The sequence below is a fragment of the Tupaia chinensis genome, unplaced genomic scaffold, assembly GCF_000334495.1.
Source record: "Tupaia chinensis unplaced genomic scaffold, TupChi_1.0 Scaffold000381_1, whole genome shotgun sequence".
NCBI classification, from domain to species: domain Eukaryota; kingdom Metazoa; phylum Chordata; class Mammalia; order Scandentia; family Tupaiidae; genus Tupaia; species Tupaia belangeri.
Window position 1 is genome coordinate 887893 of NW_006159883.1, and position 15505 is coordinate 903397.

Genomic DNA, 15505 nt, shown 5'->3' on the forward strand with positions numbered 1-15505 from the left:
GCCTCCTCTTATACCCCAAGTTATGCCAAAGCTAAAATATCAGCTGCACGGTTTTTTCAACTGCTGGACCGACGACCCCCAATCAGTGTATACAGTAGTGCAGGTGATAAATGGGTAAGTACTGACAGAGAGTAAGTTTGTGCTCATGTGTGTGTATGCAGAACAGCCACTGAAGATACCATACTACGTAACTCCTAAATTCCTGCAGAATAGGGGCTCATTTACATGCACTTGGGATGGACAGACAGTAGATTTATCAATGTAGAGGAACAGAGAAAATTCACACTAAATTATTCATAAAGTTGACATTTGATTAGGACATTGATAGTCAATGAATGCTAATTCTATGTAGTATAAAACACACTTTGTTCCAGAATAAATGAAGCCAGTTATCCATTTTTTAAAAGAATTATTTATTTATTTAATTCCATTTGTTATTATTTTTTAATTTTACCAAAGAGAGACAGAGAGAGAAAGAAAAAGGAGAAAGCAAGCCACCAGGTCTGGGACTCGAATCCAGTGTCTTTAACCCCACATGACCTGCCAGCACTGAAGCCAGTTATCTTTTGAGACCTACCCACCCACCATGTTTTCTATTGATATTCTGGTAGGAAATGTAGAAAAACCAATTCTCCCTGTCCAATAACATTGTTTTGATTCATGTTTATCTGAATTCAAGTAGTAGTTCATGTGGACACCCAGAGAATTAATTGGAACTCAAAAAAAAAAACCAATCTTTTTTTCCTCATTCTAAATCACAGAGATGTTTTTTCATCTTCCTCAACTACTTTTGAAAATCTCGATATGTTTAAAAGAGCATAACAAATCTAAATATTAGTAAAACTGAACTAATTTCCTAAATCTTTTTGTATTTGTCAAATGATCTATTACTCCTTCAGCACAGTTTCTGAAAACTTCAGAAAAGTTTTTGTGAGGACTATTAAATGCCTATTTATTTCTAGAGGCCATAATTGTTTTGTTTTGAAGATTTTTGCCACAGGGTGCATGTGCTCGCTAGAGAGAGACAGAAAAAGAGAGAGAGCAGAGTGAGAAATCAACCTCCTGAGAGGATTGGCCATGCCATAGTCCTGTCTCCTCTCAGGATTTGGGGCACGCACGTGCACCCAATGAGTTTTTTAAGTTTCTGGGTCTAGGCCTTGAACTGCGGAGTTGACCACATAGGACTTAATCACCATACCACCTGCTGGCCCTGCTTTAAGATTGTTTTAAGCATACTAAAATTCGATTGAGGGGCTAACAGATGGCCTAGCAGTTACATCGTTGGACTACCACAGGGCCGATTGTGGTTTGAGTCCCAGATCCAGTGGCTTGAAAATCATGCCGGGTATGTGTGTGTGCATGTCCAAACTCCCAGGAGGTGAATGGAAAAGAAGGGATTGTGGCATGGCCATCCCCCCTGGGGGTGATTTCTCACTTTTACTCTCACTATCTCTCTCTCTCTTTCTGATGAGTGTATGCATCCCTAAGGAGAAGACCTAAAAAAAAATAAAATACAGTTGAAAGTATTCACCTTTACAATACAGATCTCAAGTAGCCTTCATTCTAGGTCATTTCAAGTGTCACGATATTATTGCATCATTTAAAAAGTCATGATTTATTTTTTCTATGTTTTTCTACGCAAAAATGTGTCATGACTTTTCCAGTGATTCAATATTTTAAATAATTGGGAAAACAGAGCTGTAGGGGTTTGACTAGTTTCTGATTTCTATGACATAATAATATCTTCTAGTCATTCCCTCCCTCCACAATGGCAAGGGCTGAATGACAAGGACATCCTTTTAGGTTAGAATGGGAATAAGAGAGGTCAAATGTCCTTAATTTCACTATACAAAGCTCCCTTTATAGTCACCTGTTGGAATAGGGACCAGACTCTGATTTTATTGAGTTGTTGCCTCTATACTTTTCACTTTGGCATGGTGTTGAAGATATCCTAAGCAGGAAATTTACACATAGATTTAGGTGCATTTTTCAATATTCTAGGTTCCAGTAGGTGCAGATGTGATTCTGATCCTCTCATCCACAGGACAACTTCCAGGGGAAGATTGATTTTGTCGACTGTAAATTTACATATCCTTCTCGACCTGATATACAAGTTCTGAGTGGTCTCTCAGTGTCGGTTAGTCCGGGGCAGACGCTGGCATTTGTTGGAAGCAGTGGGTGTGGCAAAAGCACCAGTATTCAGCTGCTGGAACGTTTCTACGATCCTAATCAAGGAAAGGTGGTAAGCAATGCCAATACTTTTGAAAATTTTGCTTTCTACAGAACGTTTTCAACATATGAAAGTGGCCTTGAAGATTGTGCCTTGTCAACGCTCTCTAAAGTGCTTGCTTTGGACATTTTCTCCATGGATATTTTCCAGTCCCAGTCATTTACTGGTTGACCTGATTCTACCTGCCAATTTTTAACATCATATTCTTCCCAGTTCCAGATGGCCTCCTGATCAGTTAGACAAAGAAAACTGGGCACTCCACAAAGCTGTAGATGAGTGTATTTAACAGCAGCATTCACTTACCTGTAAATGGAGCAGAAAGTGCAGACAAATCAGAAACTAATGACCCAGAATGGAAACAGTGGGGTGATAAGGGGCACAGGGATAAATGAGCAAGGAGGGAACTTGGCATGAAAAACCCGAGACAACGCTGGTTCAGGAAGCTCTAGTCTAAATAACATAGGGAACTCAAACTGATAGCCATATACCATAAAGCTTTGGCAAGTATATTTGAAAAACTGGTGAATTGTTTTTTTTTTGGGGGGGGGTATTTTCACAGCATCCTTTTCTCTTCTTTTCCTTTTCTCCCCTTCAAAGTAACATATGCCAAAGACTACAAAAATAATATAATAAAGAAAGGTTCATAATAAAAAGGTAGCCTTTGTTCTACCCTTCTGTGTCTACACCACATTTCTTTGCTCAGAGGTTTCTGCCATAGGGTGCTTGTGCTCACTGGAGAGAGACAGAGACAGAGAAAGGGGGAAAGTGAGAAATCACCCCCGCAAGGAAGATGGCCACACTGAAATCCCTTCTCTTCCATTCTCCTCTTGGGATTTTGGGTATGCATGCACACATGCCTGGCATGATTTTTGAACTGCAGTGCCAGGACTCTAGTGGGTCCAGGACTTCAGTTGGCCATGTGAGAGTTCAGTGCCTTTACCACCATGCCACCTGCTGGCCCCCAAAGATTTTTAAGCACTTGTTTTCAGTTCTCTTAAAGGTTACCTCCATGTCTCTAAATAGCATGCACATGCTGTTTCATTATTTAACACATTTAGACTTTCTGTTGATTTATTCTCAACACTCTCCTCCTTTTACTTACCTCCTCAAAATATGGTTACATCACAGTTTTCAGTCCCTCTATTTGTAAATTACCTAACTATACTTCCATTGCTTTTCCATTGCTTGCCAAACTCTCTCAAAATACTTGCTTTAGACATTTACTCCAGTCCCAGTCATTTGCTGGTTGACCTGATTCTACCCTCAATTTTTCTTTTAGGAGAGGTTTGTAATATTTTTTCCTAGAGGGTGCATGCACTCGCCAGAGAGACAGAGAGAGACTGAGAGACAGAAAGCGAGATATCACCCCAGGGAGGATGGCCACGCCACAATCACTTCTACTCCATTCTCCTCTTGGGATCTTGGGCACACACGCACACACACCCAGTGTGAGTTTAAGCCACTGAGTCCGGGACTCATGCCGTGGTCGACTACGTGGGAGTCCAGTGACAGCCATTGTGCTAACTGCTGGTCCCTCTACCCCTCAATTTATTTTTTATTTTTTATTTTTTTGGAGAGATTTTCACTGTAGGGCGCGTGCGCTCGCCAGACAGACAGAGAGAGACATAGAGACAATCACCCCCCCAGGGGGGATGGTCACGCCGCAATCCCTTCTCCTCCATTCTCCTCTCGGGATCTTGGGCACGCACGCACACGCGCCCAGCGTGAGTTTTAAGCCACTGGGTCCGGGACACGAACTGCGGTCGACTACGTGGGAGTCCAGTGACATAGCCATTACGCTAACTGCTGGTTCCCTACCCCTCAATTTTTAAGAAAGATGAAGACCTACAGTAAAATCTTTAGCATTTTCATAAAGATGAGAATATTAGCAATCTTACCTTTATTTTCACCTCCTACTCCTCCTTGTTAGCTCTCAAGTTCTAATTGCAATTTTATATTATCTAGAATACAAAATACTTACATTCTGTTTATAATATTATTTTCTTTCCTTTACTCTGGGTTGATTCTAGAAGTTGAAAATCAATTATTATGATTATGTAGATATTTTTCATCCCACAGTCTAATAGTAAAGTATATATTAATTTTACATCCTTCTCTTGATTTTTTTTCAGAAAAATTTTCTTTTGTTTGTATTCTCTATCTTTATACGAATCTTTATGTTCTTCCAGTGTTTCTATCCTACCATTTATTCTGAGGGATCTGCTTCTTTCCCTCATTTCTTGTCATGCCTGAACTAATTGCAACTTCCATCTGTTGAACAATTGTCATCCTATGAATTTCCAGCAATTTTTTCTTGGATTAGATCTATTCTTCCCAAATTTCTATATCTCCCTCTTTCTTGGCTCCTTTTGTTGGACCATATCCACAAGTAGTTTTCTAAGAAATGGTTGAGAGGTATCAGTATGAAATGTTTTATTTTGCTCCATACTGGATTGACTATTTAATCCTAATAGTTTAAAATTGGATTTCCTGATTTCTCTGAGCAGGGTAGGTAACATTATGAAGAGAAATTCTGGGAGAAACTCAAAAGAGGCAACTAAAGATTCCTTTGCATAAAACAAGGCAAGGAAACAAGCAAACAGATATTGGCAGGCTCTAGGAAGCTATGAAAATGAAGAGTAGGAGTTGCTGATTGACCTGCTGTGGTGGTGCATGCTGCTAAGACACTGTGCTCCATAGTCTGGGACCACATGGGAGGCCCAGGATTTCCAATCCAGACAGGCCATGTGTGGTGGGCAATTTGGGAGTCAGAGGCAGGAGAATTGCGGGCTTGAGGCTGGCCTGGCTTGAGGCTGGTGTGGGCAGTAGAGCAGACTCTGTCTGAGAGAACTGGTTCCTGTAATTCCATCTGTTTGGGGGATTGAGGCAGGAAGATTTTGATACAATGAGACTCGATCTTAAAAAAAAAAAAAGAATTGATTATTTATAGTTTATAATCAATTTGGATATAAATATTTTAACTTACCTGAAACTATTTGGTGACTGATAAATCTAGAAAGCACATTGCACTAGAGGCCTACACTCTGAAAGGGGGAGGATTCAGTTTTCCATTATGCCAGATCTCTTATGACTGTCACTCAGTTAGACTGGGAACTATGTGAGATGCAGGGACCTGAATTCTTCATGTTTGACTTCCCCAACGCTAACACATATGAGTATATTTCTCTGAATGAATTGGAAATGTTCTGGCCAGAAGGAGGAAGTAAGACCTGTGAAGAAATCATTGATTCTTTGTATTTCATAGGCACAATGTATTTTATGTCATTGTAAACCATTTATCTGAACAATTTTAAGTACTAGGGCTAACAGTTGTTAAGGAATGATATACTTCTTTGCTAGCAGTGTTTGCTTTACGATTGCCAAGAAACTATGTAAATATAATGTGGGGTTCAGTAGGTGACATGATGGTTAAGCCTCTAGACTTCCTACATGGCTTACTGCAATTCCAGTCCTGAACCTGGTGGCTTGAAAATCATGCTGGATGTGTGTGCACATGTGTCCAGAACCCAAAGAGGAGAATAAAGGAGAGGGATTGTGACATGGCCATTCCTCTGGGGGGTGGGGGGGGGCGTTTTCTCACTTTCCTTCTCTCTGTCTCTCTCTCTCTCTGGCATGTGCATGCACCCCATGGCAAAAACCTAAAAAATAAATAAATGAACAAAAAAAAAATCTGTTCACATCATGTAACACAATCTTTTTACTGAAATAGCAGGGCCAAAAGCTTTATAGTAGTGTGCCAGACACACTGTATTGTTACAATTCTAAGATGCAAGTTAACCAATTCAAATGGTAGATATTTTCAGAACCTGTACTTAACTGCCTAAGTAGACCATGAGTTCCTAGGGAATAGAGGTTACATTTTTTATTTAATAGCAAACACAGACTATCATGATATTTGTGGCAAGTGATTCAATATAGGTTTATATATTGACTGAATAAATATGTTCCTTTCTTACTTGGATTTATTATGTCACTTATTCATAGATTGATGTCAGTAAAATCGAGGGAAAAGGTTTGATCCTTATTTTACCCAAAAGCATCACAGTAAAAAATCCTTTTAGTTATTCAAAAAGTCATGAAATTGACCAGTTCTGGATACCAATAGAGAGTTCTCTGCACTAAAATATAAGGAGAATTTCAAAAAATTTTTGCTAAGTGCCCAGTGAAGGCACATACACTCACTGGAGACAGAGAGAGAGAAAGTGAGAAATCAACCTTCATGGAGGATGGTCATGCTGCAATCCATTCTCCATTTCTCCTGTTGGAATTTAGGGCACACACACGCGCACACACACACACACACACACACACACACACACACACGCCTGGCATGTTTTTCAAGGCACCAGTCTGGGACTTGAACCACACATTCAGCTGTGAGTTTCAGCCTAAATCACCATGCTACACTGGTTGACCTGGTCATCTCTTCTTCCTTTTTTAAAATTTTGTCTTTAGACTTTGCTATAGGGCACATGCATTCATGCAGAGAGAGAGAGAGAGAGTGAGAAATCACTCTGGGGTGAGGGGAGGGGGAAGTCATGCTTTAACCCTTTCACCTGTACTTTACCTCTTGGGATTTGGGGCACGAATGCATGTGTGCCCAGCATGATTCTCAAGCGCCGGGTCTGGGACTTGAACCATGAAGCTGGCCATGTGGAATCCAGAGCCTTAATTTCCATGCCAACTGCTGGCCCTGGATATCTTTTCATAACTTATCAAGTTGTTTGTTTGTTTGTTTGTCATTTATACAACCTGTAGAGATAGGGTTTGGGAAACAATCAAAACCATAGTATGATCAATGTTAGAACTTTGGCACTAATGCCTGAGGTCAAAGCAACGTAATTTATTTTCGAGAGCCATAGGTTGGTCTCTTAAGCAACACGAACGTCTTGTATAACACTTAACTCTGAGATAGGAACTTTCCTTACCACGGGAATTCTAAAACACAACTCCTTGTCATCTCCTCTATTCACAGATGATAGACGGGCACGACAGCAAAAATGTAAATGTCCAGTTCCTCCGCTCAAAGATTGGAATTGTTTCCCAGGAACCAGTATTGTTCGCCTGTAGCATAATGGACAATATCAAATATGGGGACAACACCAATGAAATCTCCATGGAAAAAGTCATAGCAGCTGCCAAGGAAGCTCAGTTGCATGACTTTGTCATGTCACTCCCAGAGGTGCGTACTGAGTTGGAGTCATTCCTTGTGGAAGATGGGAAGGGGGAAAGGTAGAGTGACCAAAGAATATTATGATGGTGGTATTAGGAGAAGTTCAGAGGCAGCACAATTTGTTTCCCAATGCCTCAGGATTGTCTATTAAGCAGAATAAATGTCCTTCATCAACATACTCTTTCATTTTAGACATCATACTATCCAAAATGATGGATGCTATGGAATTTGTTTTAGATGAAGCAGTACTACATTGAGCGTTAGCTTAGCTTAGTGGGACAAAAGTCATACTTGGTGCATACCTGGGTTTGGATCCAAGCTTGTTTCTTACTAGCTGTGTAACTTTAGGACAATTACTTATTCTGCCTGAAATTGTCTTCCATTGTCATCACATTAAAATGGGTACCTTATTTGTACACTTACTAGCCTTGGAAAGAAAGTTGCTGCTGTTATACTGACATCATCATTATTTCATTACTTGGTGGCATATACTGTGTGGGCGAGTAAGTTCCATCTGCCTGGGTGGCTCCTACTTTTTCAGAGCCAAGTCCAACCTTGGCATAATATCGACTGTATTTTCCCATTCACCAAGTTTCTCTTGGTGATTGATCACAAGGCAAATTAAGACATGGAAACCAATAATGATAATAATCATTACCATCTACTTTTTAAAATGCTCTGGGGAATTATTGGGTTGTTGGAAAAATCATGAGGCATTTTTGCATAGAAAAAAAAAAACAGAAAAATGCACCATGACTTTGCTGATGATCCAATATTTGCTTTATGTTTATAAACTGCGATGGTAGCAGTGGGCGTTTGTTTGTTTGTTTGTTTGTTTCACAAAGGATCCTAAACCTTACAGTCTTGGCCTCTTCTAACCTGGGTAGTCCAAGTCACAAGCACATGAAAAATATTATTTGCTGTGCCTTGATTTGAAATGCAAAGCTTGTGTGAGGAATATCTGGAAAACCCATTTGTACTCCATATCTTTGTTGAGCACCTACTCCTTTGGTGTGAGACACTGGCTTGGAAAAAATGTCTTACCTCTTTCTCATATAGACTTGCCCATGATATCCTTCACTGAGCACTTTATCTCCACAAGAGTAGAGGACATTGTCACGGGTCAGTCCTGGCTTAGTCGAGCATTTGTCAGGAGACAAGGGAAGCGAGGGAAAGAAACAAATCCTATGGAAGGTAGGAAAGGGCAGTGAACCAAGGCATGGGCTCAGAAGCTGCACACACCTGAATTTATTGATAGATTTCACCTTCACTGCTTGTTTGTCTTTGCACAATTCTGTTACTTCCCTGTGTCTAAATTTCGTAACCTGTAAAATAAAAAGAATATGTTTTCTGAGAATATTAAAACCTAACCTAGCTAGAATAGTTAGCACAATGCCACATGTGTAGTAAGTACTGTATGTGTGAATGTTAATCTTCTTTTTTTTTTTTTAAATGGAGCCAAGCCAGGCATCTACATAGAGATTTTCCTTTTTAAGTTTATCTGAAACTTAATACATAAGTGAACTAGGCATTCATTCTGCCTTTTTCAGATGAGTTTGCAGTTCACATAAATTTAAATAATTGTGCATAATCACAAAGATGGGGAGCAGCAGAGTGTAAATTCAGACCAAAGCTTGTGATCCAGAATGATGACTCCCTGATAAAGGAATGGAGCAGAAGATCTCCTAAAAGGCATTTTCTGGCTAGGATTATTCTGTCTTGGAAAGGTCTTCCAGATAAGAGTCTGAAATCAGTGTCTCAAATCATGAAGTCTCTCCTGTAAACAGTGTCTTACCCAGATACAAGGAGAAAGAGATTGAAAATATTAACCTAGAAGAAATGTGGAGATAGAGAATAAAGTCCCCTTATTTCCCAGCACCAAAGACCACAGATGTCATATTTTCTTTTATTCCTAAGTGAATTTGACATCCTATACAGAAATACTCATTCAGTATTATCAAGTTCAAAAAACTTGAGAATGGGTTCTATATGACATAGGAGTGATGAGTGTTTCAAATTCTTAAACTTGCTGCACTTTCCCTAGAAATATGAAACAAATGTTGGGTCCCAAGGGTCTCAACTGTCTCGAGGAGAAAAACAACGCATTGCTATTGCTCGGGCTATTGTACGAGATCCTAAAATCTTGCTACTTGATGAAGCCACTTCTGCCTTAGACACAGAAAGTGAAAAGGTATGTACTGATTTTTTTCAAGTCTTATAATAATCATTAAAAACAAGTCTCTTGCTGCAAGATTTTTCCTTGTAAAATGACACTATTTTCAATTTTCTGATTCATTAGCAGCAGAAATTGGCAGAACTTTGTGGAACCAAAACATAAGAATTTAGAAAGAGTGGTTTAACATAAGATCGCTTTGAATATAAAAAATAATTTTAACTTTAAGAATTTCTTTTTTAAGATTCTTTAGGGTGCATGTCATCTTTTCAAAGGCAAGTAACAAACTTTCTTTGTTAGGGTTTACATATTGAATAGTTCTAAGGTTATGTGACAGAGCAGATGGTCAACAGAGAAAGAGGAGGCATCTGACATACATGTTGGATGAAAGGAAATACAACTGAACAAAATATAGTTATAAAATTTTATATTTATTTTGAACACCTTAAATACCAGCGTTCAGTCTTGGACAGAGCTCAAATGTCCTCAATGAAGAAATGTACTGGGAGTGACCACTGAGCTGGTGCCCTACATGATTTCCTTGGTTTCATTTTAGTAAGGGAGACCATGGAGTATTATAAAAATTACACAGTAACTTCATGGTTTGGTCTAGTCTTGCTTCATTGACATTTCTCAGCTTGCACACTGCAATTTAAATCATTGATGCATCACATTACGTGGATACTTGTTTACTTCTCTCTTTGAAATCAGGAGTCTTTGTGTTTATCCCTGAGACAAGGCTGCTACTCAAATGGTATGAAGCCAGACTCTTGTAATGGGGAGCAAGCGAGGATCTTTGCATCAACGTTTTATCTTCTCTTTTGCAGACAGTGCAGATTGCACTAGACAAAGCCAGAAAGGGTCGGACCTGCATTGTCATTGCCCATCGTTTGTCTACCATCCAGAACTCAGATATCATTGCTGTCATGTCACAGGGGATGGTGATTGAAAAGGGAACCCACGAAGAACTGATGGCCCAAAAAGGAGCCTACTACAAACTTGTCACCACAGGAGCCCCCATCAGTTGACCTTACTTAAGATCTTCACACAGATGTGCACCAATTACAGGAGAGCTATAGATTTTTTCTTTCTTTTTTTTAAAAATAATATTATTATTTTACTTTTATAGACATTGTCATCCATTAGGATCAAGCCAATTTTGGATGACCTTTAATAATCAGTTTTAGGGCCCAACAGGTAGATCTCACTTAACCAACTATGCAGTTTAAGTCTCCACTGGTGGCTTGAAAATCATGCCAGGTGCATGTGCGTGTGTCCGAAATCCCAAGGAAATTGGAGAAGGGATCCTGTCCTCCCCTCCCCACACACACCCTCCCCCGAGGGTGATTTCTCACTTTCCCTCTTTCTGCCTTTGTCTCTCTGTCTCTCCTTGGTGTTAGGAACCCTCCAAGGAAAACCCCAGCCAATTACCTTACTGTGAAGTCCATCTGCCAACAACATCCAGCCACTCATTCTTAGCTTGCCTAGACTTTTCAGTGTCTCCGTCTCATGTGGGAACAAACTGCCCAGGATCAGAGACCCTGAGGAAGTATTTTAATGTATAAAGCAAAAGTAACAATAGAACACAAAGGTGAATGGAAATTTGAGAGAGACAGGGCACAGATTAGGAAAACTACTCAAAGTAGTAACAAAATTTACTCCAGGAAATCAGAGAAGATATTTCCATCTAATTAAATAAAAACAGGAGTCTATAAGAGTGAACCTGCAAAAAAGAGCTATTGACAGGAATAAAAAATTCAGTAGCAAGATTGCACAATTTCCACCAAGCTGTCTTACCATTGGATATCTTCCTCCTGAATCTTCTTATCAAGCCTTCTCCATCTCTGTCGTTTTTCTTCCCATGGCCAACAAATGAAATTCTGCCTGAAAATTATACATCAACTTTGATATATTGAGGTATATTATTTATTTCCCTTGTCCAGTATGTTCTGGTAAATAATGCAAAGAACTGTTAGTTAACTGGACATGCCAGAATTGTTGCCACATCCAGGATGCAGAAGGTGGAGAAATGCATTTCAATTAAGTTGTGAAAACGGCAGTGACAAGCAAGTGGCACAATAAAGATTCTTGCTAGGAGAAATTAAGGTTTGCAGTAAATACCTGTTAATCTTCTATTCTTGAAGAAAGAAGATGAAAACCCATTTGATTAGGTTTGCATTTCAAAACGAGAGAACATGGGCTCTGCTCGGAGATTGCCAGTTTCCTAGAGTTGGATCTGTGAAATTTGGGAAAAGGAATGAATAACAGTTATTTTTTTAAAAAATAAGGTACTTAAAACTACTAATGAAAGAGGAAAATATTGAGTGAAAAGAGCTTGATATGATTTGGGGAAACAATTGCTTTTTGAGGTTCAGTGACAAGGGAGATCACTCCAGAAATGACTGAATAAATTAAGTGACATGTTATTTACAACACCAGAGAGCATTAATGTCTCCATTTTTAAAAATCCTACATCCTCTGTCATTAAAAAAAAACTTGGTCACTGCAACTTTACATCATTAATATTTCTGAAATTCACTTCATCTGTTTTGTCTGACCTATTGCAAATCTTTCTGTAACTTCTAATGATTTCACGAAGCATTTGTGCTATGATCAGACTTCCCCCATACTCCTATCAGGATCTTGGGCATGCATGCACATGCGCCCGGCGTGAGTTTTAAGCCACCGGGTCCAGGACGCGAACCGTGTCGACTACGTGGGAGTCCAGTGACATAGCCATTACACCAACTGCTGGTTCCCTGCATCTTTAATTTTTAAAAAGAAGTTTATTTTTTAAAAAAGAAAAGGGATAAAAACATAGCACAAAGTCACAATAATTCAAACAGTAGATACTGAAACTAGATTTGAAAGGTAGATCACTGAGACAGAAGAGTCTACAAATAGATTTACAAGAGATTCCATTTCTTTTTTTTCTTTCTTTCTTTTCTGTTAGATTTGTGGGTTTTTTGTTTGTTTGTTTTTTTGTTTTTGTTTTTTTTTTTGGAGAAGTTTTTGCTATAGGGTGCCTGGCGTGCGTTTAAGCCACCGGGCCCAGGACTCAAATCGCAGTCAACTACATGGGAGTCCAGTGACATAGCCGTTACACCAACTGCTGGTCCCAGATATCCCATTTCTTATAACTTTTTTTCTAAAATTCTAATCACAATCTGTAAACTATCTAATCTGTAAACTATCCCTCCATCCGTCTCTACATATCTCTTTACCTATCCATTCACTTCTATATGTACATCAATTATGCTCGTATGTGTTCGTACCTGTGTGTGTTTGTACATTCTTATATGCATGAAGAGATGTCTATGATGGCTACCAAATTTATAGTAACCTTTGCTTCCACTCATCTGTACTCCATGTGACCAGAGCTCTGTGCATATACCGAATGTCTACGGCCCCTGAGAGCAGGGACTGATCTAGTTCATCTTTAATATCCTCAGTGCCTTTACTCACTACTTGGCATAGAGTTATCTCAATACATTTTGCCTGAATAAACTTTTATATTTCCATAGGTAGTTCATAAATTGTTAGCCCCCAGATAACTAGTAAAAGTAGAAAATATTGAATCTTTTCACAGATTAGAGCAATACCTTCCAATAGAAATGTAATATGAGATGCTAGTGTGAGCCTCATATATAATTTTAAATTTTGTAGTCACTCCAAAAAGGAAAAAAGAAACAAGTGAAATTTATGTTAATATCATATTTTATTTAGCCCAAAATATCCAAGATATTATGATCATGTCATATAATCAACATAAAAATTATTAAGATATTTTACAGTATTTTATTATGCTAAATATTCCAAATCTGATTTATCTTAGATCAAACTAGCCATGTGTCAAGTTTGCTTCTCAATTGTCACACATGACTAGTGGCTACTATATCAGACAGCACTGGACTACAACACTAGTTTCATAGATAACCTCGTCTGAACCTCACTTGCTCTCCAAAATACAAATCTTATAAAAACATGAGCTCAGCTTCCTTCATAGACTCTGTCCTGTGCTGTACTCAGAAACTGCAAATTTCTTTCACTTTGTTTAATGTCAGCTTGGATTAAAAAGAAAACTTGGTAGAATTTAATAAGTCACTTTTGTGTCCAAAGTTATAAGTGGAATCACATTAGCCCTTATTGAAAGTGGTTAAATGCATCTTTTTTCACTTTTTAATTTTATATTTAATCATGGTACATTTTTGCAGCCTACAAAATGAATCCTTTCAACATGAATACACTGCATATTAGTTCAAGAGTATTACCACACACATCATTATTAACACGTAATTTTCCACTTTTGTGTCTGTTAAATGTTTTGCTTTCTTTTTTTTCCCCTTGATTCCATCCCTCCTGCTCCCTTCCACTGCCCACTCTCCTCCCACACTGTCTTGAGTATACACAGTTGCCTTTCATGCCTTTATACCTTCCTGCCTTTCACTTCCTGTCATAGAGTGCAGACATTTGGTGTATATTAGGTGGAGCCATACAATGCTTCTCTTTCAGCCTGACTTGCTTCACTCAGCATTAAATCTTCCATATTTGTCCACCTTCTATCAAACTCAAGAGTCTCATTGTTTTTTATGGCCAAGTAGTATTCCACTCTTTTTCAATCCAATTATCTGTTCTTGAACATTTGAGTTGATTCCATGTCTTAGCAATTGTGAATAATGTTGTAATAAATATGGATGTGTAAGTGTTTTTCTGCATGCATTCCTATCCTTGAGTAGATACCCAGGAGTGGAATTGCTGGATTGTATGTTAGTCCTATTTTTAGGTTTTTGAAGAACCTCCATATGCTTGCCACAGTGACTGCATTAATTTACACTGCCACCAACAATGTAGGAGAGTTCTCTTTTCACTTCAGCCTTGTCAGCATTTATTATTCTTTCTTTCTTTCCTTTTTTATCTGAACCAGTCTGACTTGATTTAGGTGGTATCTCATTGTGGTTTTGATTTGCATCTTCCTTATGATAAGGGATGTCGAGTGCTTTTTCATATGCTTTTTGGTTGGTTGTATGTCTTCCTTGGAGAGTTGTTTGTTCAGCTCATTTTTCCATCTTTTAATTGGATTTTTTTTTCAGGTAAGCTGCTTGAGTTTCCTGTATATTTTTGTTATCAGTCCCTTCCTTGAGACATAGTTTGCAAATATGTTCTCCCATTCTAAGGGTTGTTTCTTTCCTCTAATTATTGTTTCTTGTACTATGCATAAGCTAATTCTTTAGGTTATTCTTTAGGTTATCATTCATTTATTTAACTCTTGTGGTTGAGTTGAGAAAGGACAAGAACTAAGCCTGTGTAGTGTACCAAAATATAGGCACTCCTCGTTTGATGACCAAGTTACATTCATATGACTAGGTCATTAAGTGATTTGTCAATAAATGAAGAACTTAAAGGCAGATTTCTTATGGTGTGTTGTGGCACCATAGGGCATGTATTTTTCAATAGATACCATGGGATACTACATGAGACTAATGTAATGCTATCCATACAAAAATCATACATTTGATTAAGTCCCAGAAAGTGATAATATACATCACAACATAATAATATAAATTTGGTGTAATTATTTTAATTTGCACAATAAAGTACTAACTTATAAACAAAATATGTGGTCTTGTGTGATTGTGAATGCTTCATGTAGTGAATGAGACAAAGACTGAGAAAGGGGATTCCTGAGACTCATACAGACCAAAGACAATTTCCACTAGAGAAGTGGTCATAAGTCTGAGTGGTGGTTAAACAAGAAGGTGGTTAAGTGAGGAGTGGCTGTATAACTTTTAAAACTGCCATGTTTTCTAGGCCCTCTGAGGACCTCTTTCCAAAACAATTTGTGTTCTAACTAATTTATAAGAACCATTTATTATGTTTTCTATGAATAGTTCTTATGAAAAATGAAAGC

General features: G+C 38.4%; 1 protein-coding gene across 2 annotated transcripts in view; it reads left to right on the top strand.

Moving 5' to 3' along the window:
* ABCB11 (ATP binding cassette subfamily B member 11) overlaps positions 1-10888 on the top strand; it is a 93646-nt gene extending 82758 nt beyond the window's left edge. For both annotated transcript variants that reach the window (XM_027773844.1, XM_006153563.3), the window contains 5 exons: positions 1-114; positions 2045-2242; positions 7227-7433; positions 9469-9615; positions 10425-10888. The exon at positions 1-114 is cut by the window's left edge and continues 70 nt beyond it. In XM_027773844.1, coding sequence (XP_027629645.1) covers positions 1-114; positions 2045-2242; positions 7227-7433; positions 9469-9615; positions 10425-10625 — 867 coding nt within the window. In that variant the 3' untranslated portion in view covers positions 10626-10888. The remainder of the gene's footprint in view (positions 115-2044; positions 2243-7226; positions 7434-9468; positions 9616-10424) is intronic.
* The last annotated feature ends 4617 nt before the right edge of the window (positions 10889-15505 follow it).